General features: G+C 43.8%; 1 protein-coding gene across 3 annotated transcripts in view; it reads right to left on the minus strand.

The window, feature by feature from the left end:
- Positions 1–1,996: 1,996 nt before the first annotated feature.
- Positions 1,997–25,572, minus strand: part of LOC147426177 (ycf20-like protein) — a 52,636-nt gene continuing 29,060 nt past the window's right edge. Inside the window, exons 1-6 of one of the 3 annotated variants that reach the window (XM_086498331.1) lie at positions 5,803–5,913; positions 5,487–5,500; positions 4,886–4,971; positions 3,321–3,442; positions 2,497–2,539; positions 1,997–2,315 (exon numbers count right to left, since the gene is read on the minus strand). In XM_086498331.1, coding sequence (XP_086354457.1) covers positions 2,104–2,315; positions 2,497–2,539; positions 3,321–3,442; positions 4,886–4,971; positions 5,487–5,500; positions 5,803–5,895 — 570 coding nt within the window. In that variant the 5' untranslated portion in view covers positions 5,896–5,913 and the 3' untranslated portion in view covers positions 1,997–2,103. Of the gene's footprint in view, positions 2,540–3,320; positions 3,443–4,885; positions 4,972–5,486; positions 5,562–5,802; positions 5,914–25,572 lie in introns of those variants that run through there. The other 2 variants (XM_086498329.1, XM_086498330.1) reach the window with 2 other exon arrangements.

Below are 25,572 nucleotides of genomic sequence, written 5' to 3' on the forward strand. Positions count from 1 at the left end.
CCCAAAGTTGCATTTAGGTCAACCTTTTGACAAGTGGTGACCATAAACCAAGATTTTCATGGGGTCAAACGATTGGAGGGTTCTTACCATACTTTTCTCATCATCAAATAGACCTTTAAGGTCTCTTGGGATAGTTTCCTACAATGTTAAAATACTCTTCTTCTTCTTCTTCTTCTTCATGACACGCCCTTGCTAGCACAACATAAAAACATTGCAATCACAAGGTTATGAATATGTGTAATCAAATGTAATAACTTTTAGGACAAAAAAGCTAAGGTGCTTTACTACCATTTATTATAATTTTTATGGCCAAAAGCAAGAAACAAACGTGGTTATCAAGTGACACTGCTTGGAATGCTTTGTATGCTCATTATCTTGCCTCTATAATTGCAATAACTATCATAGTACAATGGCTTTTGTGGACTCTCTTCAAAATTTATGTTGTAAAATCTCCTCCATTAAGTATGCTAGTTTTTTTTGGTCTTGGGTTGCTCAGTTAATCTTGCTCGGTCTTCGTCATTCCTCCGTAATGTGATATGAGCAGTTATAGCATCATGATACTTGGAAATTATGCAAACTTTTGCAAATTTGCAGAAGTTTCAAGAAGTTTGCATAGTTTCCTAGATTTAGGGCCATCATAAATGACATAAGTCTTCCATGGAGCCCTTCTTTGAGCACTTAATCAAATTTTTAGTACCGTTGAAAACCTTCCTCTTCAGACGCCATTGTTACAAAATAATACTTATTCTTGTGTTTTTTGAGCTATGTAAGGCTTTTGCGATATTTTACAACCATTATATTATCACCTATTGCTGCCATTATGTGTGGTGTTGTAGCTTCTAATTGAATCACATAGATTTGAAGCAATTGGAATGCAACTCCTATTTATGGTAACCTCTTAAAAGATTGAGAAGTTTTGAACCTTTATGATACATCGGTATTCATAAAACAAGTCTCCCTCTTTTGATATGTTAATAATGACTACCATTATTTTTATTTTGGATGGTCGAACTTCTGCTCAACCTCTTGCAAGACTTTGACATATCTCACCTGTAAGATTTCCTTTTCTACCGAATTAGCATGGTATTTGATGCCCTCTTGGCTCAACCCTATTACAAATAATTCCACTTCTTCAAAGTAGAAAAAATGTAAAAGGTAATTTTTTTATCTTTACCTTTAACATCTTGATTTCAAAAGCCATTAATGTCATAAGACGACACTCCTAAGAATTCACAAGCATTAATAGGGTTATTGGGATCCACAAAATTGAAACGGTAGCTATACTAACCTTTAGGTATTCCATACTCTAATCTTTATGATGCACCAACAATAGAACTACAACATACTCTAATCTTTATGATGCACCAACAATAGAACTACAACATCTCCAAGGATGTACAACAATTACTACAATGGTTCTACTCGAGAGTAGCTTTCATCTTTCTTAGACCCATCCCTTCTTCATGTTGGTGATGAACTAATCTATTTAGTTGGCTTTGTTGCATAATTCGTTTTCGAAATGTTTGAACTAAAAAGGACAATCTTGTAACGCAACGAACACCATTCCAGCTAACAACTACTATTAATTAAAGCTTCGCAAAGACAGATCACCACAAGCTTGTGAGGACAGCATAATGTACTGTTCATTAGTGTTTAATGCTGGCTCGTTGGAAACGAGAATGCTAGTTTTCTGCAGACATTTGTAATTTCATTAATTGCATTGTTGATTGACCCTACCTTTTCACTTGATAAGTTAAACTCTTCTTTTGTTTAGTTTGTCAATTGATGGGTCTTTTCCTTTCATTTTATTCTTCCAGAATGCCAAAGTGAACCTTCACCTTGTTTAGTTCTCAAGAATAATTCAGAACATTTTCACCATAACTTGGTAATGCCCAGACCAAAAATCAATCTTCGTCGATACTTTCCAATTCTTCTATTGATTAAAAAGATCCTATGTTTTGCTGCATTCCTAGTGACCAGAAGCTGACAAACTTTGTTCACACAAAAAAATTATTCACAATTTAGCCTCAAATGAGTTGATGAAAAGGATGAAGAGCGACCAAGGAACACCCACTCCGACAAGGATAAATATAAGATCCAGCATTAACTGCCAACCTTGAATGCATCCACAAACAAGCCCAAAGTGAAGCCTGCCTTCCAATAATTGACCATGATCAAAAACCCTTTAAATCGTCCACTCAAGTACTTTTTTTGATACATGAACGAGCCAATTAGTTCAATGATAGCCACCACAATGCCTGCCACTAAGACATCCCAATCTCCTGTTTGTCCAAGGATTGTCGCCAGCGCATTTGCTGCATAGAAACCAAGGAGAACAAGGAAGATTTTCATTGGAAGTTTCTTCCGGCCTTCATTGATTTTCCCAACAAGCTCGGTTCTTCTCTTCACTAAAACTTGGCTGAGGCGAGTGCCGATAGACGCACTCTCACGGGTTCTGCTGCCAAGACCATTGTCAGATGTGAAGCTTGCCCTCACTCTCAGCGAAGTGGCCGGGCATTTGACATTCAGTCTTTCGAGCCTGCAAAAGACAAAATTTAAACCCAACTATCTCCCCTTTCCAAAGATCAAGTTGCCGAACAATCAACTTTGTAGTGTGTAAAAAGCATGGCAGCTCAAGTAGTGCTACACCCTAGTTAGTTCATTTACTGGTCTTGACCTCTTCATATAACCATCCTTCCATTAACCCTGGCCACGCTGCAGCTATTCCAAAACACAGACAGAGCCAACTCACAATGCTCTATCAAACAATCTTCAACATTCAGATCACATGCTGACAGACAATGGACCACAGTGTACTTGATTAGGTTCAGTGTGATAACAAACATTTCATGTGTTTCGTCGTTTCGGCATTTCCGCTCGTTTTGGTTCAAAAATGCCAAGACGAAGCACAATACAAAACACTTATGTTTCTAGAGGTTGAAAAGCAACAAAATATGTAGGTGGATACATCTTATTTACATGGTTACACAAGTGGTTGCAAATCAATGTCTATTTTGAAATTTGAAGTTTTCTTTTTGAACCTGAGAAATGTTTTTCGTCCCCCTAATTCAAGTTTGTTTCGAAACGTTTCGAGCGTTCCATGCTTCGTTTCATTTCAAGGGGAAAAAACACGTTTTCATGTGACGATAACTTAGGTTTAAGAGCAAGAGGATAGAAAAAGAGGACTCCAGTGTAATGACCATTCACTAGTTTCTACACAAGCTGATAGTGCAACTAGTACAAGCAAGCTTAATAATTTTGTAAAGTCGAGCTGTGATGATTCCACTTTACAGGTGAAGGAGTCAGACTGAAGAAAATACCCATGATCTCTGGGCCAGAACGTTAATTGTATAGCTGAAAGTTCCTGCATCCCAACGTTCGGTGTTACATCCTTGCGACCGTAACTTGAAGCTTGATGATTTTTTTTGGGAGGAGGAAATTCCTGTAAGACAAGTCAGTATAATCAGTCGCTACTCGACAACTTGTTCCTTGTGAATCCAATTTGTGTACAATCCAATAATAGTATCGTTGCACGCACACGTACATCTACACACAGAGGCATGAAGTTCTACATCATTGACAACTACGAACATGATGAAAAAATCGAAATTAGAGCACTCGATTTGAGTGGAATGTTCACTTGAAAGTCCCTGCCTCATACTGCGATTGAGCTTTTAGAAGCAATTTTGAACAATGTCTGGTTTCGCATATGAGCTCATGTTAAAAAGCCTGATTTGAAAATATAATCTTGAAAACCATAAATATCCTATTAAACGAAGAAGGGAAGTCGTTTTAGGAAAATTAAGATAGGAGATCTTTGGTAGGACGAGAGAGGCAAGGTCACAAGCTCTTGAATTCAAGAAAGTTAATCCTGACCACTTGAACCTTAAGGATCACTCGAGGCTGGGGAGGGGAGGGATGCATCTTGCATACAAGACATGTCAGCGACCATCCTTTCTCAACAAGTAAAGAAATAAGATGGCACAACTAAACAACAAAAGCAGATATACTAGAACAAAGACGAGAAAACCTAAAAAATTCAGAACAAAATAACACCCTATTTAGAGAGACGTTCCAAGAAATGTGAGGCATACAGATACTATTCTCTAGTTCAAACATTTATCGTAGATATCCAGTACCAAACGCAGGAAGTTTGAGATTATTTTTGTTCTAAAAAAGCACCCAAATCACTATTCGTGGTACAATTAAGTTCACAAAATTCCTCAGTATAAATTCCTCCACCTAGAGAGCTTGAACCAAAGTAAATAAAATCTTCAAAAGAAGGAACCGCAAGAACAAAGAGACCACCTACAAAGCGCCTTACACTACATATTATGTGCTAAATATCTAGGCAAGAGTTAGCGAGGACAAGACACTCCATAAAATCAAACCCATACATTAAAAGATAGAAATTAGCAAGAAAAACAGCAAAATTGGTGCCCATAGATATACCAATTGATTCTTTGAAAAGAAAGCAGTGGACGTATATATATAAATTATCCCATAAGAGAATCCAACCAAGATATGGTGTCAATGTCATCCACAATCTTGGTGAATCTCTTCCTCCCTTTGTCTATGTCTACGTTCTTACTTTGTAAACTCAAAAAGTCAAAAGTGCCATGCTGTCTTTTCTACTAGAAACACCCTATAACTATCCCTCTCAAAATTCTAAGCAAAAACCCTTAAGATAAGAGACTCGATTCTGGATTTAAGGTCCTCATCAGCTCCTGGGAGGTACCGGAGCCACCACTGGACAGACGGTGAAACATAACAAAGAAAACGCAGAGCTTCGAAGTTGACCAATGTGGGTACAAACCTCATTGATAATTAATCTGATAAAAAAAGCATGCCAAAAATAGCAAATAATTAGTGTCAAGAAACTTACTTTGAGAATTAAACTCGTAGTCGATTTTGACAATATGCCCATTCGATTCCCAACTGACAATGTTCATGAAGAAGCAGAACAAAAGCCTTTCACAACCAAACAACAAGATGAGAGAAGGAAAAAAAAAACCCACCTTCTTAAGGCGTAGTCTTCTTAAAGATGGCAGGTGAGTACACACAAACTAGACATGGTAGTGGCTTGTGGTAATTGAGCAACACTGACTTGCTTGGCATTCGACTTGCAAAGAAAACGGTGTGAGGTCAATAGCTTGCTAAATCTCCTTCGCACAATCAAGCTCAACCAAGAGTTCTCTTTTCCTCTTTGAAAATGATGGGAGTGCAATGTTCCAATGACATGAATGGCATATTTACTCTTCAGAGTGAACTACTAACATGCCCACTAGATACTTATCAAATCAAATTCTTCACCTTGAACTACAATAAAGATCTTCTGGTGGCTTCAACCACAAGTATTGATCGAAAGCATTTAAGTGCAGGGAAATAGGCTGAACCAAAAGCATGTACTGCATATGATGATTGAACATGTATAGAAGATGATAATTAATCAGGCAGCATCTTGCTTCTTTAGAGGTGAGACATACCAAGAGGCTCGGCCCTGAAACGCACTATTTACAGTGCATTGACCCACCAGCCCTCATTACTCCATAGCCAGAAATCTGAAATCATGTCAAAGTGTAGTTGTATGCTTCATTCTATATATATTATGGCTAGATGAATCCAAGGAAATCCCTGACTCATATTAGAAATAAAGTGCACAGAATAGATTCATGGTAATAGTTTCAGATGCAACAAGGAAAATGTGCTATGGTGGAATGACCCCATTTCAGTTTCAAATGAATAGAAGGCAAAAACCAGTAAAAGTCCCCTAGTTACAGTAAAATCCCTTTTTCAATATACCAAACAAAACATCAAATTTGCAGCCCACTTCTGATTCTGGTGCACAACATCGAACGCACTTGTAAAAAGCTTGCACTTCTTTCTTTTTTTCATTGCCAAATTTTCACGGACAGTTTTTCTACTGCTCTGCAACACTAACAGGTGCCCAACAGAAATCTCCCTATTCTACTGGTGAAGGTAAATCCTTTAACAAAAAATCAATACCTCAATCTAGCTGCCACCAAATGTGACGAAAGAATGCCTGCTAGCAGCTAATAATGTATAACCTTGGGTTTGTTAACGTTGTTCATAAGATTGGCAAAACCTCGAATATGTATGCAGATTTGACCCCGTGCCTGCAAAGCGGCACGACAACGGCACTTATTTTCTTTGATCCAGGTGCCAAAGCGAACTTTATCTCACCAGAGTTAGCTATGAAGCTGGGCATCAGAGCTAAAGGGATGGGGTACACGGTAGAGGCATGGTTGGCATGTCTTGACCACTCAAAGTGTGTCACTCCCATCATTAGAAATTTGTCTGCATATTCAGTCATATGTGGACACAGAAGAGTTCTATATCATGCCATTGGAAGGGTGCAATGCACTGTTGGGAATTCTGTGGATGTTCCGTATACATGGCTTGCTGGATGTCTTCGACAAAAAGATCACCCTTCAACATAGGGGCAAAACTCATGTTTAGATGTAAAGCTCAAAGGGGAGTCTGTCCCTATTGTATCTGCTTCGACTATCACTTCTGTGATTAATAACCATCTTTATGCGTACTTGATTTTCGCGTGATGTTTCAAATAGTTGTCAGTCAAATCTGTGTTAGATAAAGAAAGTTCAGCATTTTTGCGAGAGTTTAATGATTGTTTTTATGATTCATTACCGTCAAAATTGCCGCCGGAGAGGCCTGAGGATCATGCGATAGATTTGGTGCCAGGGTGTAGCCCACCAAACAAACCTCCCTACAGGGTTAGTGCGGCTCAGCAGAAAGAGATTATGGGCCACGTTGAGGAGATTTTAGAGAAGGCATTGATTTAGCCTAGTTCTTCGCCTTTTTGCTCCCATGTGCTCCTAGTGCAGAAGAAGGATGGCTCTTGGCGCATGTGTATTGACTACCATGCGTTGAATAAGAATACCATCAAGAACAGGTTTCCTATTCCAAGGATTGATGATATTCTTGACCATTTAGAGAATGTTGCAATTTTCAGTAGGATAGACCTTAAGAGCGGGTACCATCAGATTAGTATAAGGCCAAAGGATGTGCACAAGACTGCGTTTAGAACGACGTTTGGTTTATGAGTTCCTAGTGATGCCATTTGGTCTTACAAATGCTCCTACTACGTTCAATAAGATGATGGACCCGATTTTCCACTCGCAACAAAAGTTTGTTGGCACATTCTTTGTTGACATGATAGTCTATTCGAAGAATGAAGAGGAGCATAGGCGTCACTTGACCATTGTGTTCGAAGAGTTACGCAATCACACGCTACTTGTCAATCCTAAGAAAAGTGAATTCTTCTTGGAAGAGATCCACTTTCTTGGCCACATAGTGTCAAAGGATGGTGTCCGAATGGATCCCACAAAGGTTGAATCCATTAAGACATGGCCAGACTTGAAGACTGTGCACGATGTCCGAAGCTTCTTGGGATTGTGCTCTTACTATAGAAGGTTTATCAGGAATTTTGTAGAAATAGCTTCACCTCGTCACGCTTTGCAAAAGAAAGAGGTCACTTTCAGATGGACCCAAAAAGAGATTTCAGCTTTTAGTCTCTTAAAGGAAAAGTTGACTTCAGATCCCGTGATTGTTTTACAAGATCTTAGGAAGTCATTTGTGGTCCAGTGTGACGCGTGTGGCAATAGCATCGGAGCAATGCTAATGCAAGATGGACGGGTAGTAGCTTATGAAAGCAAAATTTTGCAAGGGCCAAAGAAGACTATCTAAATCTACGAGAAAGAGCTTTTGGTCATGATTCGTGCGCTTTCTAGTTGGAAGCACTACCTGCTAGGTGCTGATTTTGATGTCCAGACATATCATCAGACCTTGCGATACTTCTTGACACAGTCACAGCTATCCGAAAAGCAATTGTGATGGGCAAACATTCTTTCTATGTTCCACTTCTAGATTATGCATGTGGAAGGCAAGAAGAAAGTGGTGGCTAATGTGTTATCAAGAAAGCCACAAATTTCAGCTGTGTCAATTCCTTATCATCATGAGCTTGATGACATGAAGGAACAACTACAAGGATCTTTGAATAGTTGCAAGATGGGCAACACCATGAGCACTACCTCCTCAAGGATGGTTTTATGTTGATGCATGGTAGACTATGTGTCACTAGGCCATTGCGACATAAGGTTATGGTAGAAAGCCATGTCCCACTGTATGTAGGGCATCGTGGTATAGATGCAACACTCAAAGCGATCGAGACATTCTTTTATTGGCCTACTTTGAGAAGAGATGTGGATGCCTTTGTGCGAGCATGCGTGATTTGCCAAAAGGTCAAGTTTGACAGGCAAAAGGCACCAAGATTATTACAGCCATTGTCGATCCCGGATAAGCCATGGGAAAGCATTGCTATAGATTTTATCTTTGATCTCCAAGAACGCCGACAAGTGTCAGGGAATGATGGTATATGGACCATTATTTGCAGGTTCAACAAGTACGTCCATTTCATTCCTGTCAAGAAGAAGATGAAATCTGACCAAATGACACGGTTGTTCATGTACGATGTGTTTAAGTACCATGGTATGCCACAGTCAATTGTCAATAATCGTGATCCTTGCATGACGAGTTTGTTTTGGAGAGGATTGTTTGAGAACATGAACACTACGCTCAAGTTCTCGTCTTTGTTTTATCCACAAACTGATGGACAGTCAGAAGAGGCTAATTCTATCGTCTTGGATCTGCTGAAATGTTATGTGTCACTTAATAAGGACAGGTGGAAACAGTATTTACCTATGCTTGAGTATGCATACAACAATACGGTGTGTTCGTCCCTAGGCAAGGCACCTTTTGAAATTGTTGAAGGTGGCAAAAAGGTTCCTCCCATTTTGCATACAAAGGACAAGATCTTTGAGGCAGATCGATATGTTGAGAACATGGATGAAATATATAAGAAGATTATGCTTGCCTTGGAGAAGACTCCGGCTAAGCAGAAAAGGGCTGTTGATCGTCACCATCGTGTATTATTGTTTTCACCTGGTGATTGGGTACTTTTACAGTTTGAAAAGGCAAGGTTAAAGAAGATGATTGGCAAGCAAAAGGTTGTTTCCGAAGCTTAGCATGAGTTACTATGAGCCTTTTCAAGTGCTTGATAAGATCAACGATGTTGCTTATAGGCTGAAATTGCCTAACACTTGGAAGATTCATAATGCGTTTCACGTGAGTCTTCTAAGACCCTTTGTGGGTGATGTGCCAGAAGCTATGCCACGGGAGGATCAGCCAAAAGTCAATGAACTTTATGAGATCTTGGTACCTGAGCAGATTTTGGCACATAAAAAAAGAAAAGTAAAGTGACAAGCTACAAGACGGTATTTGGTGAGGTCAAGAACTATCCACCTATGGATGCAAAGTGGATGGAAGAGTCTGAAATGTTAAGAGTCACCAAATGTATTGCAGCTTTACCTTGAGGCCTTTGGGTTACAACCTACATATGCCCCAACTCAATGTGTTCAAAGGAGGGGTAATGATGGAGTTAGCACACCACATGTACATATGGATTCAGTGCAATAGAAGTGGACATTGTTCTATAAATGCTAAAGGTCTTATGCTCACTTCTATCATAGATGGAAATGACAAAAGTATGAAGGTCTCATTAAGTCATTTGTATCTTTGTATTATCACCTTTCTTGCGGGTACATGCGATGATAAAAGGGTGCTAACAACACAAAATCATCAATGGCATGTATATATATGGCATGCAATCGAGGACGTTTGCCGCTTGCGATTTCAAGAGGGGGGTATGTCACAAGGACGTGGCAACCACTAACCTTAGTTGTTAGTTTCTTTCTTTGATTTTTATTTAATTTTTGGGACCCTCTTTTTGAAGTCACAAATGGCCGGACATTGTGTGGCCAGTGTGAAACGACAGATGGCCGAGTGTTTCACTCGCACCCGGAAAGGCAAGGTCACCACGAGATGGTCGGGCCGGTCGGCACTGAAATTTGAGCAGTAAAAAGGTGTCCAGGCTCAACTCCAAGTCATTTAGGCCCCTCGCTACACTTATAAGTTGGTGGGTACTAGGAAATTAACTCAATAGAGGCAAACTCGACACATGGCGGTCTGTGAGCTATTTGCCAAGTCCAGCATGAAGAGGGAGCACCCATTTTGGGAAAGGAGGCTGAATTTTTCTCATTAAGTGACTACAAAGTGTGGGGTGAGTAGTGGGTGCAGGTTTCACAGCTTTAATGGAAAGCTTGCCTTCTCCCTTGTCTTATGTAGCGTGATGATTCCGCTCTCGTGCATCTCTCCCCTTTTGAATACAAAAACCTGATGTGTGGATTCATGCATGATTACCGAGGCAAGAGCCTCTTGCACAAGTACTAGATTAGGTAGTTGCTAATCCCCCGCAGGTACAAGTGATTTCGGAGAGATTTCGCACGAGAAATCTCGTCTGATTCTAAGGGCAAGTAGCCCTATAGGTGTGGGAGCCCAAGGGCTTGCTATGGATGCGATTGGCAAGCGAAATGGAGCCCAAAACAGTGCTGTGTACTTTTGCAGGTTTAGGATTTTGGCCCTAATCGATCCCTAATACCCCCAAGAGGTCCGAGGAAGCGAGGGGATCATTGTACATGCGATCTGGTGCAGTTTTGGGGCAGAAAACAGAGAATTCAGCGTGCAGCAGATTCTCTCCAGGTTTGGGAAGGTGCCTATATGTGCCGGGGAAGTCATCCAATGCGTGGGGATTTTGTCTATGAAGTTTCCTAGTAAAGTTATGCTGCCGAAATCGGGCCGGAACAGGTATTTTTCAGCCCGGATTAGGCAGGACAGTTCGTAGGAAATCACAGGTTTTATTCCCTCTTTGAAAAAAACAAAGAAATACCGAAGGGGCGCCAGTCTTTGGGGCCAACAGGTTGTCGGCATCTACTTGGAGCGCTCTAGCTTCCAGGCCGTGTTCATTTGAAGTGTTAATTCCAATCACAGGTTTATTTGCAAAGTTCCTCTATGTCCTAAAGTCTAAAGTAAAGTTTCGGGTGAAAGCCAAAGTCTACAGCCCTACGGGCCGGTTTCAGGTTACACCAGAGGGTGGAGTGTTCAGGACTCCCGAACCAGTGCCTCATTTGCAGGAGGCAGATGATCCACTTAATGAAGGCCTGTCCCTGCAGGAGATCTCGACCCACAGCACATGCTCAGCCCCCCAAGGCTGAACATGCCCAAGACACAGGCTCACACTTCGACAGAGGCCAGCGACCAGCCAGCTGATTATCAGTAGTAGCAGGTACCCCGCCGCCGTTGTGACAGGGACCAGCTCGCCACACTGCCCCCCCCTGGTGGCCGGCCTGTTTCAGCCCAGCTCCGACAAGGAGCCGTTTCAACCATTTGCAACAAGAGTCCTCTGAGGAGCCTCCCTCCACCTCAACTTCACCGCCGCCACATTCCCCCCCCCCCCCCACCTCCCACTCCCCCCTTTCCCCCGCTAGGCCCTCAGCCTCATCATCCGACTGACACAAGGGATTGGACACTCATCTGCACCAAGACGCTCTCTTGGTAGTGCTTTCGCTACGGGCCACATGGCTCGAGAGGGACAGCCCTACTTGAGGATGCCACTTTTGGTACAGGCCTCTCCTTTTGAATCAGTTCCCCATGGTCTGACCAACTCTTCCTAGCAGCCAAAGGCACCGAGGCTTTGGACTCAGCAGTAAGTTTCTCCTTTCCGTTGTGTGGCAGGGATCACACGGAATGGACCTTGCACACAGTTATTGATTGGCTCCAAGTCCAGGATATAGAGTTTTCACACCACACAGGGGACCTGGGGATGACAGATTTGATAGACACTTTGGCCTCTACCCAAGTTCAGTGTGACGCTACCGGATGCATTAGGATGTAGACACCTTGTGGTTCACTTTTTTGCTAGCACTCAGAGTCCCCCTTGCTAGGTATTTGTACATGAGAATTCTTGGACAGAGGATGTAGCCTTGCGGATTGCACACTCTGCTTGAGCCTAGGTGGGACAGTCACTTCAAACGCGTCTATCTGTGAGTGTGCGTGTACGAAAGCGAGAGAGAGAGAGAGAGAGAGAGAGAGAGAGAGAGAGAGAGAGAGAGAGAGAGAGGACCACAAACGCTAGATATAGGAAGAGGGGGCAATCAGCCCCCCATGACTACCATGAGCAAAAGACCCTCAGTACAATCAGTATGATGGAAGTGGGTACCCCCCTGCCCCTATAAATAGGTGCCCAAGGGGAGGTAGGGCAATGCTTGGAAAAATCCCCCACAAGCCAACAAGAAAATGATATATGGAAATATATGTGGGCGCCCCGACAAAAGTGGGCGGTCGGCCCAGAGTGGGCGGCCGGACAATGATGCAATCTAAATGCATATGCAAAGGGTGGCCAGCCCGGAGGCACACTAGCCGTACATGTATGCCCTAGACCTGTGAAGCAACAGAGTGGTGGTAGGACAATGCCTGGAAAAATCCTCCACAACCCGACAAGAAAATGATATATGGAAATATATGTGGGCGCCCGAACAAAAGTGGGCGGCAGGCCCGGAGTGGGCAGCCGGACAGTGATGCAATCTAAATGCATATGCAAAGGGTGGCCAGCCCGGAGGCACACTAGCCGTACATGTATGCCCTAGACCTCTGAAGCAGCAGAGTGGTGTAATTCTAGCACCCCCTCTCAGAACCTGATGTTGAACAAACCGCATGAAGCCAAAGATGTGAGGCAAATGATGAAGATGTCTGCTGCGATGTCCACTGAGTGAACTCCGCGAGTGTAGCAATAGTCTGGGGTGTCTCGACCATCAAGAAATCTCCGTGGTAAAGTGCCCTCACGAGCAATGTAGCAAACTGCTGCACTCCGCCGATACAGGGTGAAGATACTGCGTCAAGGTCCCGAACTGAGTGTGAAAACAACTCCTTGTTGTAAAAGAAGTGCCAAGACCTGCAAGTGTCATGCCCAAAAGGATTTGTGGTGTCTGTAGACCGTCTCGACAAAATGGGAAAGCCCAAGAACCATCATGGGTATGATTGGAAGCCTGTCAATGCATGAACCTGTAACCCGGGGTGGCCAGGTGGCTAAGCTGTGTAAAACTCCAGGAAGGCCAAAGCTAGCAGTCTGCGCCGTAAACATCCTCCGAATCAAGGAAAGCCAGACTAAACAGTCTGCAATGTAGAAGCTACTGTAAGCTGCAGCAGCCACCGGGAGACCGCAAGGACCACCACCGGATGGTGTCCTGTCCATAGGTAGGGAAACCCAAGATGAGGGGAAAGCCAAACTCAACAGTCTGTGTGTGTAGGGCCTCTGAGAAGAGGTGTGGTCAGACCAAGATGTTTGCATCGTAATCATCGTGTATGAAGTAGGGAAGCCAGCCTTAGAAGTCTGCGTTGTGAAGATCCTCTAAGAAGAGGAAAGGCCAGACAAATCTGCATGTGCCATCTTGCTTGTATCTCCTGCCTCCAATCCTCTGGTGTCAACCAAAACAGAATCCGTGCACACAACGCCACCGAACCGCATCTCGGTGTGGCTCTCAATGTGAATGAGCAGGAGTGGCCTAATGCCCAAGTCAGGGGATAAGTCTATTGTAAGGCTACCGAGGGTGAGTGTAACCAACACAGAAGGTAGCAATCCAAATGATCAGGAGTGTAGAAGAGCAACTGCATTGCCATCCAAGCCAACCTCGAGGTGACTCCCGATGTAGTCGCGGAATGCCCGATCTTCCTCATCTCGTGGGAAACTCTCCAAGAGAGTCCAAAGAATTGAAGTCCTACTCCAGTCTCTAGACCCAAGCAATGAACCTGTCCAAGAAGAGATCCAAGATCCTCTCCCTAAGTCCATGTAGATGCGCCTGTGTAAGCAAGTGATTTAACGTGTCAAGGTGAAGTGGTAAGTGTCTGTCCACCCAAGACGGTGGTGTCTTCTCTAGGAATGTCAGAATCCCATATGCCATGAGCATGGTCATATCTCGTGTGAACTCCTCTGATGAGTGCATACGTGTGTCCATAGCAAACCACAAGTCACCACCCCCTCTAGAGTGTGCAACCGCCGAATGATGGCTGGAATGAATGGATCACCCAAGGATCGTACGCCCGCAGATGATCAAGCTGATGTCGAAGATACCGTGTACTGCAGCAGTCACTGAGAGACTGCACGGACCACCATCGGATGGTGTCCTGGCAGGGGGTAACTTCATCCTCTGTGAAAAACGCAAACCATATGGCTGCTGTCCACCCAAAACGCAATTGCGAGGTGATGAAAACGCTGCTATCCAGCAATTTTCAGCGTGCTCGTACGCTCCCGGCAGGGTCTAGAGCGGTGCAAAGGGTCTGGGGAGGGTGGGGAATCAAAGTCAAAACCCTAGGTGGGCTGAAAGAAGAGAAAAAACAGCAAATGTATAGGGCTGAAATCTGTAGTAAATGAAGAGGATTCTCGCCGGCAATGCACCGGATGTAAGATCGGGTGGGAAGGCAAGATCTGTAGGGTGTCACAAACTGCTGACGTGTCAAAGCCTAAAGAATGGAGCCAACTTACAGATGCCGGCCGAGGGGCTTAAACCCTAAGAAGAACAAGTAGCAGAAGAAGAAGTCCTACCAACTTATGGGGACCCCGTCCGATGGGGCCCCAATGACATAAAGGGATTAAAATAAAGCAGGACTCACACACACTCACGCAAAGCTGATGACGTGGCAGTTGTACGGATTTCCGAGTTTTGCGTTGGCTGGTGACGTGGCAAGCTGTACGGATTTCCGTAAATTACGCTGGTAGCTTTTTCCATTGCTTTTGGGACCAGAAGCTTTTGAGTTTTGAAGGCTTTTCACAAGGGCCTTTAAATATGAGGTTAGGACTCATTCTTTGGCATGCTTCTCGGAGAAGGTGCGGAGTCTGGAGTATCAGCTCGTACTGTGTTGATGCAATATAAAGAAATATTGAAAGGGGTGCAGAGTCTGGAGTATTGGCTCATACTGTGTTGATGCAATATAAAGAAATACTGAAAGGGGCACCAAGGTTTGGGGCCAATACTCTCTGGGGTGGAATTTCGCCACTCCGTGTCGCGTGTTGTCTCTCTCTCTCTCTCAGTTCAGTTGTTATTGAAGTGCTAAAGTCTGTTCAGTCTGTTCTTTTCTATTGGCACGTGGTGCCCGTCTTGTGACAGGGTCCAGAAGCTGAGCGCTGCCCCTCCATGCTGAAAACGCTCATGCTCCAAAAAACGCAAATGGGATGCAAAAACGCTGATGGAGGGAGGGGTTTTCCGACGACGGATGGTGCCCAAAAGGGTAGTGCTAGGCAGTCAGGAGGTGATTGTAACAAACTTGGACACTCCAAGTCAAGATTCTACCGCGACACAGCAAAGATTCACTTCAAAACAGTTCACAGTTCACAATTGATTCGTCACGGCCTGGCGGAGTTCCGTGCCTAAAGGTATTGGCCCCAAAGACTGGCGCCCCTTTTGGTATTTCTTTTTGTATTAATTTGTAACTCAAAGTACAAAGGAGTGGGAGGGTTCTCACTCTCAAACTCTGCGTCCAGATGCTCTGCAGAGTGGGAGCCCAAACCACTTATTTAAAGGTTTACAAGGGATGCCAAAAGCAGAGCCCCAAAAGTTGTCCTTTTTAAAAGCATCTAAAAATAAAGCAAAGCTCTCAAAGCTTCCCCCAATAGCTTGCATAGGATTTTTCACGCAAAAACAAAGTCCGTACAGCCTACCGTACAGTCTAGCGCAAAAAGCGGGGTTCCATACGCTCAGCCACGTCAGCAGCTGTCAACGAATTTTCCGTCCTAAATCACGAAAAACGGTACGCTGCCACATCAGCCTGTCTGCGGACTTTCCGGGCCTGTTTGTCCGGCCAGTTGGGGCCTGTGTATCTGCTGCCCATGGCCACGTTACCCATTTGTGACAGTGATCGCCCTGTGTGAATGCAAAAATGCAAGTGGAGAAAGGTTTCTCTGCGACGGCAGTGCTCCAAACGCCATCGTTGGCTTGGCTAATGCAAAAACGCTAGCAGATCAAGTTTTTTAAGAACGCTGGCTGATGTGATCCCTTGGGAGGAGAATCTTTGCTGATGAAGCACTGGAACAATGGAGAGCTTGAAGCTCTGATACCATGTGAGAGTGCGCGTGTGCGGAAGCGTGAGAGAGAGAGAGAGAGAAGACCACAAACGCTAGATGTAGGAAGAGGGGGCGATCAGCCCCCCATGACTACCATGAGCAGAAGACCCTCAATGCAATCAGTATAATGGAAGTGGGTAGCCCCCTGGCCCTATAAAATAGGTGCCCAAGGGGAGGTAGGGCAATGCCTGAAAAAATCCCCCACAACCCAACAAGAAAATGATATATGGAAATATATGTGGGCGCCCGGACAAAAGTGACCGGTCAGCCCGGAGTGGGCGACCGGGACAGTGATGCAGTCTAAATGCATATGCAAAGGGTGGCCAGCCCGGAGGCACACTAGCCGTACATGTATGCCCTGGACCTATGAAGCACCAGAGTGGTGTAAGTCTAACACTATCTAGAGGTCGCTCGAATGCGGATTACTCCCCATCCACGCCGAAGATAGCGAGGTTGGTTGTTGTTGAGAGAGAGAGAGAGAGAGAGAGAGAGAGAGAGAGAGAGAGAGAGAAATGAAATGAAATGATATATTAATGTCTACAAAAGGCCAAAATGACCTATGAGACCAAAATGATTACAATGGTGAGTCTAGTACCAAATCTGGGTACAAACAAAGAAAACTACAAACTAGAAACTGACATAGGAGTGCTACCGACTCCTATGGGTGGCTGGTAAGCTGAGCAATGGTATAATGCCACAAAGGTACAAAGTGGGGATAAGTGTCACCATGATACAATATAGCAGTAGCATGAAGCCTATCCTGATCGACATTCTGGGTGTCGTGCTAGAATCCTGTGGATCCTCTGCCGCAATCTCCGTCGGTGCTGGGTGGCTCCCCTCCTCAGTTGTGGTCGTCTCGATCTCCCCAACTCTATTGCTCGGTCAATGAGAGTACCATTGGTGTGTGTATGGGTGGGGACCGAGCTCTGCGGTGGTGGTGGCCCCTCTGCCTCTGTGGTATTCGGACTGAAGAAATCTGAGATGCGTCTCTGGGACTCTCTGTCTATGCCCTCTCAATAGAGAGTCTCTATGTCTCTGTAACAAACTGCTGACGTGTCAAAGCCTAAAGCAGATGCCAGCTGAGGGGCCTAAACCCTAAGAAGAATCAAGTAACAGAAGAAGTCCTCCCAACTTATGGGGACCCCGTCCGATGGGGCCCCAAGTGACATAAAGGATTAAAATAAAGCAGGACCCGCACACGCGCAAAAACTAATGATGTGGCAGATTTCCGAAAATTGCGCTGACATGATGACGTGGTAGGCTGTACGGATTTCCGTGATTTACGCTGGCAGCTTTTTGGCTTTCCTTTTGGACCAGATGCTTTTGAGTTAGAAGGCTTTTCACTGTAATTGCTTTTTAGACCAAGGGCCTTTCAATCTGAGGTTAGGGCTCATTCTCTGGCATGCTTCCTGGAGAAGGTGCAGAGTTTGGAGTACCGGCTTGTACTGTGTTGATGCAATATAAAGAAATACCGAAAGGGGCGCCAAGGTTTGGGGCCAATACTCTTTGGGGTGGAATTCCGCCACTCTGTGTCGCGTGTCGTCTCTCTCTCAGTTCAATTGTTATTGAAGTACTAAAAGTCTGTTCAGTCTGTTCTTTTCTATTGGCACGTGGTGCCCGTCTTGTGACAGTCTCTGCATCTCAAGTAGAAATAATCCGAGACATCTCTGATCCTAATATCTCATGACTCTATCTAACGAGTCAAAACCATCTCTGAATAAACAGTGAAAGCGTCCCCGTATCTCATAGTAGACTGTGCAGTGACATATGTAGTGAAACTCTGTCTCTGGCTATACATGGCATAACTGACATATCCTACTGTCTGTTGGTATGCCTCTGAATCTACTTGTCTCAATCCCAAGCTGGTGTGAAGATGTGCGTATCTGGCCTATGGCACATCGTATCACATTGGGCAGTTCACTTGAGATGCCAAAACTTTAACACCCTCTCTACAGCTCATAGTGGACATCAATAGTGAGACCAAGTCGATGAAGAAGCTACCATGGACACCCCAATAGAAGGCCTTGGACTACTGGATACACCTTGGTGTTGCTCTCCTCAACTTTGTACCTAAGAGTAATGCCATCTTGAGCATCGGTTGCTTTTGTAGAAATTTTGAACTGTAGACCATACTACATCCAATAATCCCCATTCGTGAACACATCACGTCCAAAATATAAAACTCCAAGATAGTGAACTATTGGAACACATCCTGTCCATGATTCGACCAACAACAATGAATTGGCACGCCCATCCATAGTGTTTTAGACGTCTGATTGGTTCCTTGCCAGATGTATCCGACCTACGGGTCCAAACACCAATAACTTGAACTCAAACACAAGGGTCCAAATTAATTATAGGGAGCCTTCATTGCTTGCCCCTCTCTGCCACTCACAAGCCTCTCTCTGGCTGAAGCTAGTGGTGACACCTGTCAAAGAGCACACACATCTGATACCATGTCAAAGTCGACGATGCGGAGCGTAGAGACCAAGGGGAGTGAGCACGAGAGAGAGAGAGAGAGAGAGAGAGAGAGAGAGAGAGATGTTGGGTCTAAAGGCCCTTCTGTGGCCTCCTTGTATATTCTTTATACATTTTTTATACTTTGGGGTGTGAACCACCCGTAGGGTCACTTAAGTGACCCTATACTTTGTACCCGATTCATATAAAACATAAGATGTGAATATTGAATAGCGTGCGATACTGAAAACAGCACGCGGACCAACACCTGCGTATCTCTTTCTCTCTCTTTCGCTCGCTCATGCTCACAGAAGAACTTCCATCGCTTGCACACAAGAGACTCCTTTCCTTCCTACAAACTGGTATCAGAGCCACTTTGGGCTTGTTCCTACACGCGGTGGCTTCCACCTTCTCTCTTTCGATTTCAGCCTACTCTTTCTCTCTCTACGAATTCTCAACAAGAAAGTTATTCTCTCTTCTCTCACTATAGCTGTGAGAGTTGTTGAGTCTTACGGTTCCAACAAAGAGGAATTAGCAGGTGATTTTGACTATAAAGAAAGGGGAAATCGACAGGTTGTTGAAATTTCAGGTTTACTGCATATCAAAGTTTCACGGGTTGAAATTTCGTTAACAGGTTAAGAAAAATTGGGGGTTTTACCCAATTCTTCAGCAATTTGCAGAAATTTGAATGTCAAATTTTAGGGCTTTTGCTGAAATTTTATTAATTTGCAGACATTGGTTAATGTATTGCAATGTGTGGACAGTTTGAGCAAAGAATTTGAAGTTTATTCTTGAGATTTTTCAAGAAATTACAGGAAATCGCAGGTTCTTTATGCATTGGCAATTTATGTGGCACACATTGATGTATTTCATTTGTGGGATATTTCACGCATTTGCGACCACACAAAAGAAACTTAAGTTAAAAGCTATCAGAACGGATAATGGGGGAGAGTATGTATCACATGAGTTTACTAGCTTTTGTGAGATGCATGGCATTAAGCGGGAATTGAGACCCCCTTATAATCCATCATCTAATGGTGTGGCTGGAAGATATAATCGCACAATTTGTGAGAGAGTGAGATGCATGTTGTCCACGGCTAATCTCCTTCAAGAGTTTTGGGGAGAGGCTCTTAAAACTGCAGTTCGTGTGCACAATCGCTCTGCGAATCATGCGTTAGATAATGGCATCCCTGAAGAGGTTTGGTCTAGCAAACCGGCTTCATATGATCATTTACAAGTTTTTGGTTGCGATGCATTTGTGCATGTACCTGTTGATCAGAGGACCAAACTTCATATGAAATCCATTAAGGGCATCTTCATGGGATATGGAGATGAGGGAGAGATGGGTTACCGAGTTTGGATACCTCAGTACAGGAAGATAATACGCAGCCGAGATGTAGTCTTCAATGAGGTTAAATTGCTGAAAAATGCTACACATGAAGACATGGACAAGAAAAAGGTAAAGTTTCAGCACACTCAGCCAACCATAAAGCCACATTTGGCTGAAAATTTGATTCCTTTTGATGCTGAAAATGAGCAGCAACCTATTGTGCAATTGCCAGAAGAAATTGGACAACAAATAGATGCACAAAATGGGATTATACCACATGACTAGCTTGCTGAAAATGAATTACAGCAGCGAGGTAATGCTGAAAATCAGCCGCCAATTGATGGTGTGCACATTCCGAATGATGTAGACCCATTGCCGGTAAATGTAGATCATTGGTGAGAAGGTCTACACGTGCAAGAAGGCAACCAGAGAGGTTTCAGCCGTCTATGGATTGCATTTTGTTGACCGATAAGGGTGAGCCTCTTACATTCAAAGAGGCACAGTCTTGTGAAGACAAAAGTAAGTGGGAGCTTGCTATGAAATCTGAGATGCAATCATTGTATGCAAATAATACATGGGAGCTTGTGCCTTTGCCCAAAGGAAGGAAGGCTATTCCTAACAAGTGGGTTTATAAGGTCAAATGTGTTGATGACAAACCCAAGTACAAAGCACGTTTGGTTGCTAAGGGTTATGCACAGAAAGAAGGCATAGAATTTCAAGAGATCTTTTCACCTGTGGTGAAGATGACTACGCTCGATGTTTTGTTTGCTTTATGTGCTATCTTGGATTTGGAGTTGGATCAAATGGATGTGATTACTGCTTTCTTGCATGGTGACTTGGATGAGGAGTTGTATATGCAGCAGCCTGAGGGCTTTGTCATTCCAGGGAAAGAGCATTTGGTATGCAAACTAAAACGCAGCTTGTATGGGCTGAAACAAGCCCCTAGACAATGGTACAAGAAGTTTGATACTTTTATGCTCAACCATGGGTTCAAACGCAGCCATGCAGATCACTGTCTTTACACTAAAAAGGATCATGATGGTAGTCTTATTGTGCTAGTCCTATATGTGGATGATATGTTGATTGCAGGCAAGCATAAGGAATCTATGAATGCCTTGAAAAAGGAGCTGAATTCAGCTTTCTCCATGCTAAGCCGCTTGGTGTGCCTTTACCACCACACACAAAGCTTAGCAAATGTGATTGCCCAAAAGATGATGCAGCTGTTCACGCTATGAAGGGTATTCCTTATGCACCAGCATGTGGTTCTTTGATGTATGCCATGGTTTCTACACAACCAAACATTGCTTATGCAGTGGGAGTTGTTAGTAGATTTATGTCTAACCCTGGCAAACCACATTGGGAGGCAATGAAGAGCATTTTGAGGTACTTGAAAGGTACACAGGACACATGCATATGTTATGGAAAGGGTACATTGTCAGTGCGGGGATTCTGTGATTCGGACATGGCAGGTGATCTTGACACTAGAAAGTCTACCAGTGGGTATGTATTCACACTTGCTGGAGGTGCTATCTCATGGTGTTCAAGGTTACAAAAGATTGTGGCACTGAGCATTACAATGGCTGAATATATTTCAGCCACAGAGGCTTCTAAGGAAGCTATTTGGCTTGGTAGGTTAGTCAGAGACTTTGGTCTTCCTGCATATGCTCCAGTGCTTGGTTGTGGTAGTCAGAGTGTTGTATGCCTGGCTAAGAATGCCATGTTCCATGCTCATACCAAACACATTGATGTGCGGTACCATTCTGTACGACAGATATTGGATGATGGCTTTGTCACACTGACAAAGGTCAAAACACAGAATAACCCTGCACATGTTCTCACTAAGTGTCTTGCTAAGACACAACATCAGCATTGCTTACACTTAGTGGGAGTTACTTAAAGGTACCACATCGGGCCTTTAAGTGGGAGGTTGTTGGGTCTAAAGGCCCTTCTGTGGCCTCCTTGTATATTCTTTATACATTTTTTATAATTTGGGGTGTGAACCACCCCTAGGGTCACTTAAGTGACCCTATACTTTGTACCCTATTCGTATAAAACATAAGATGTGAATATTGAATAGCGTGCGATACTGAAAACAACACGCGGACCAACACTTGTGTATCTCTTTCTCTCTCTTTCGCTCGCTCACGTTCACAGAAGAACTTCCATCGCTTGCACACAGGAGACTCCTCTCCTTCCTACGAGAGAGAGAGAGAGAGAGAGAGAGAGAGAGAGAGAGAGAGTCTCCTGAACCAATCAACCCTGGCAATGAATAACTGAATGTGTATACAATGGAGGCAAGGGGTTGCTTATATAGCAAACTCACTAAATTGCCCTACCCAAGACTTTGACAAATAAGTAAATTAAATACCTAAAAGCCAACTAAATAATGGGATCACATTGGGCAGTTCACTTGAGATGCCAAAACTTTAACGAGAGAGAGAGAGAGAGAGAGAGAGAGAGAGAGAGAGAAAAATCGAATGCAGTGAGGTTGCGTGTACTTTCGATAGTACACTAAAATTAAAGAATGTATGTTGTATGCTTTTAGAGTACATAAGGGTGTGTTCACACCCTATGCGAGTTGTGTGAGTTTATACATGAGCTGAGGGCCTTTACACCCAACAACCTCCCACTTAAAGGCCCGAAGTGAAACCTTTAAGCTAACCAACTCCCACTAATTGGATGTAATGCTCATGATGAGCCTTTGCAAGACTTTTAGTGAGAACATTTGCAGGGTTATCTTGGGTTTTGATCTTAATCAATGTGACAAGACCATCATCCAAGAACTGTCAGACCCTGTCGAATGAAATGGTATCGAACATCTATGTGTTTCGTACGAGTATGAAACATGGCATTCTTAGCCAGACATACTGCACTCTAGCTAACACAACCAAGCACTGGAGCACGTGCACGACGTCCAAGATCTCTAACCAGACGGCCAAGCCAAACAGCTTCTTTGGAGGCCTCTTTGGCTGCAAAATATATTCAGTCTCTATAGTACTCAGTGCCACAATCTTCTGTAGTCTCGCACACCAAGAGATAGCCCAAGACCCAATAGCCAATCTTGCATACGCAATCATCCACATGAAACATCATATCTTGATGTTGACCTCGAGGGTCCAAATGCACGACCAGCACTATCGCTAAAAAGCTGGAGAAACGCGTTGAGACTGACATGGACGGTGAGTTGGGCATCGTATATTCAAGATATCCTCCTCACAAGGGATAGAGTGTGCACAAAAAATGAAATAGGGGCCACATCAGCCTCTAAAGAAGGCCAGTGCCACTTACCAGGATCCCAGTCCCACTCACCCAGTGGTTGTCCCTGCCATATCCCCTCGTCCTCCAAAGCGGTGTCCCCATCTGCAATGAAAACAAGGTCAACATATGAGCACCGCCCCATAGAGCCAACTACTCGAACAGACTGCCAATGAGCATCCAGCCGCTAGTCAACAGCCACCTCACCCTGAGAAGCCAATCTGATGTGATAGCCATAATGGCCAGTTTTCTCTACAATGTCAAATACCCGAGTCCCATGCTGCACAAATATCGGGTGTCCAAAGTGAGGGTTAAAATACACCCACCAACCTTGATGAGAAGGTAAAATTTAGCAATAATCCATGCTTTGACTCATTAGCGGCATTACTTCCTCAGTGCAGATTTTCAAATATACACGACTCATTAGAGTTTACGATACTTCTTGTCATAAGAGGCTAAGGTACGGGACGAGACGATTTCATACGGGGCATTTAATACACGTACTAAACATATTTTTCGAGGATCAAAATAAAATGCGTCGTTTTCTCAAATATATATTTTTTTAACAATTATTATATTATATGAGTCCAGACAAAGGTATATAATTTATTGAATTCAAATGTTGCACATAATTAAATGAAAAGTTGACATTTATAGACCTTGACTCTAAGGCAAGCCAACTTTTATCAAAGTCTATAAATTGCCCAAGTTTTTTAACAAAGCAACGTATTGAACGTTTTAAAACGTCATGTTCTATACTCTTTAAAAACGTGTTTTTTAGCTACTATTGTCACAAACTGATGATGTGGCAATACACAAACACATACACACACACACACACACACACAACAGATGACGTGGTAGGCTGTACGGTAGCTTGCTAATGTGGCAAAATAGTACAAACATCCCTGATTTTTGCGCTGATTGCTGACAAGGGAGAACAGTGCGGATTTCCGAGATTTGCGTTGACAATGCTAACGTGGCAGACTGTACGGATTTCCGCAATTTGCGCTGGTGCTTTTTGCTGGCAGATTTTGGGAACAGTAGCTTTTGGAACTCTTTGCTTTTGAGTTAGAAGCTTTTGGACTAGTTTGCTTTTGAGTTTAACTACTTTTGGGGCTTTGCTTTTGGCATCCCTTGTAAGAATAAAAGGAGCCCAAGGGCCTCACTTTTCAGAGCATTTGGACACAAAGTCTAAGAGCAGAGGTCCCGCGGGCAGCTATAACTTTGATCAAGCATTAATATAAAAGAAATACGGAAAGGGGAGACAATTTTAAGGGGGGAAGACAAAAGACTAGATCCTTGCATTAAGCTGACCCCAAGCGCCTTGAAGCTTTGCAAGCTTCTTCAACTTCTTAGAAGAAAGAGACCCGTCTGTAGGAACCCTTGGCTGCTCTATCTCATTGTGCACCATGCAGGTAAGGTAGTAGGTATTCAATAAAACCGCCTGCATAAGCACCTTCCGGTCCTAGTAGTTGATGACATCCAGCTTTCGATCCTGTGGAAACACTAGCAACATCGGAACCTTCCTCTCAAATAACTCTTCACTATGAGTAGACTTTCACAAACGCTTCAAAGCATCATCCACTATACCTACGTAGACTTCTTCTTTTGTGTCCACACCATGAGAACGTTCTTCTTCTCTGATGCCATCGTCAAGACACTCCAAGGTCGCAAAGCAATAAGCCTGTAAGCAAGAGGAGATTCATCTTGAACATGAACATAACACTCTAACACGTCCCCTTTTAAACAAATGCATAATGTTAGATTTACACCACTCTGTTGCTTCACAGATCTAGCGCATACATGTACGGCTAGTGTGCCTCCGAGGCTGGCCACCCTTTTGCATATGCATTTAGACTACATTGTCCGGCCGCCCACCTTCTCTGAGCGCCCTCATATTCCATTTATTTTTTGTTGGGTTGTGGGGGATTTTTCCAATCATTGCCCTACCTCTCCTTGGGCACCTATTTATGGGGCCAAGGGGGTACCCACGTCCATCATCTGATCATTGTATTGGGTCTCTTGCAATGGTAGTCAGTGGGGGGATGATCGCCCCTATTCACCACTCATAGCGTTTGTGCTCTCTCTCTCTCTCTCTCTCTCTCTCTCTCTCTCTCTCTCTCTCTCTCTCTCTCTCTCTCTCTCTCTCTCTCTCTCTCTCTCTCTCTCTCTCTCTCTCTCTCTCTCTCGTGCACTCTCACATGGTATCAGCAACTTCATGCTCTCGATGATCCAAGGCGCATCTCCGCATCAGGTTCTTCTCCCAAGGGATCAGATCGGCAGCATTTTCTGCAAGATCTGCCAGCCTTTTTGCAATGACCAAGCACGCGAAGAAGAAGGTGTTTTTTATCGCGGAGAACCCATCTCCACCTGCGTTTTTGCAAATCAGGCCAGCGTTTTTTCTTCTGACTACCAACGCTACAATTCTGGGGCATTTTCGTCGCTGGAACTTCCCTCCCTCTACTTGTTTTTTTGGCAA

Source organism: Adiantum capillus-veneris, chromosome 24, assembly GCF_014529385.1.
Source record: "Adiantum capillus-veneris isolate H3 chromosome 24, ASM1452938v2, whole genome shotgun sequence".
NCBI classification, from domain to species: domain Eukaryota; kingdom Viridiplantae; phylum Streptophyta; class Polypodiopsida; order Polypodiales; family Pteridaceae; genus Adiantum; species Adiantum capillus-veneris.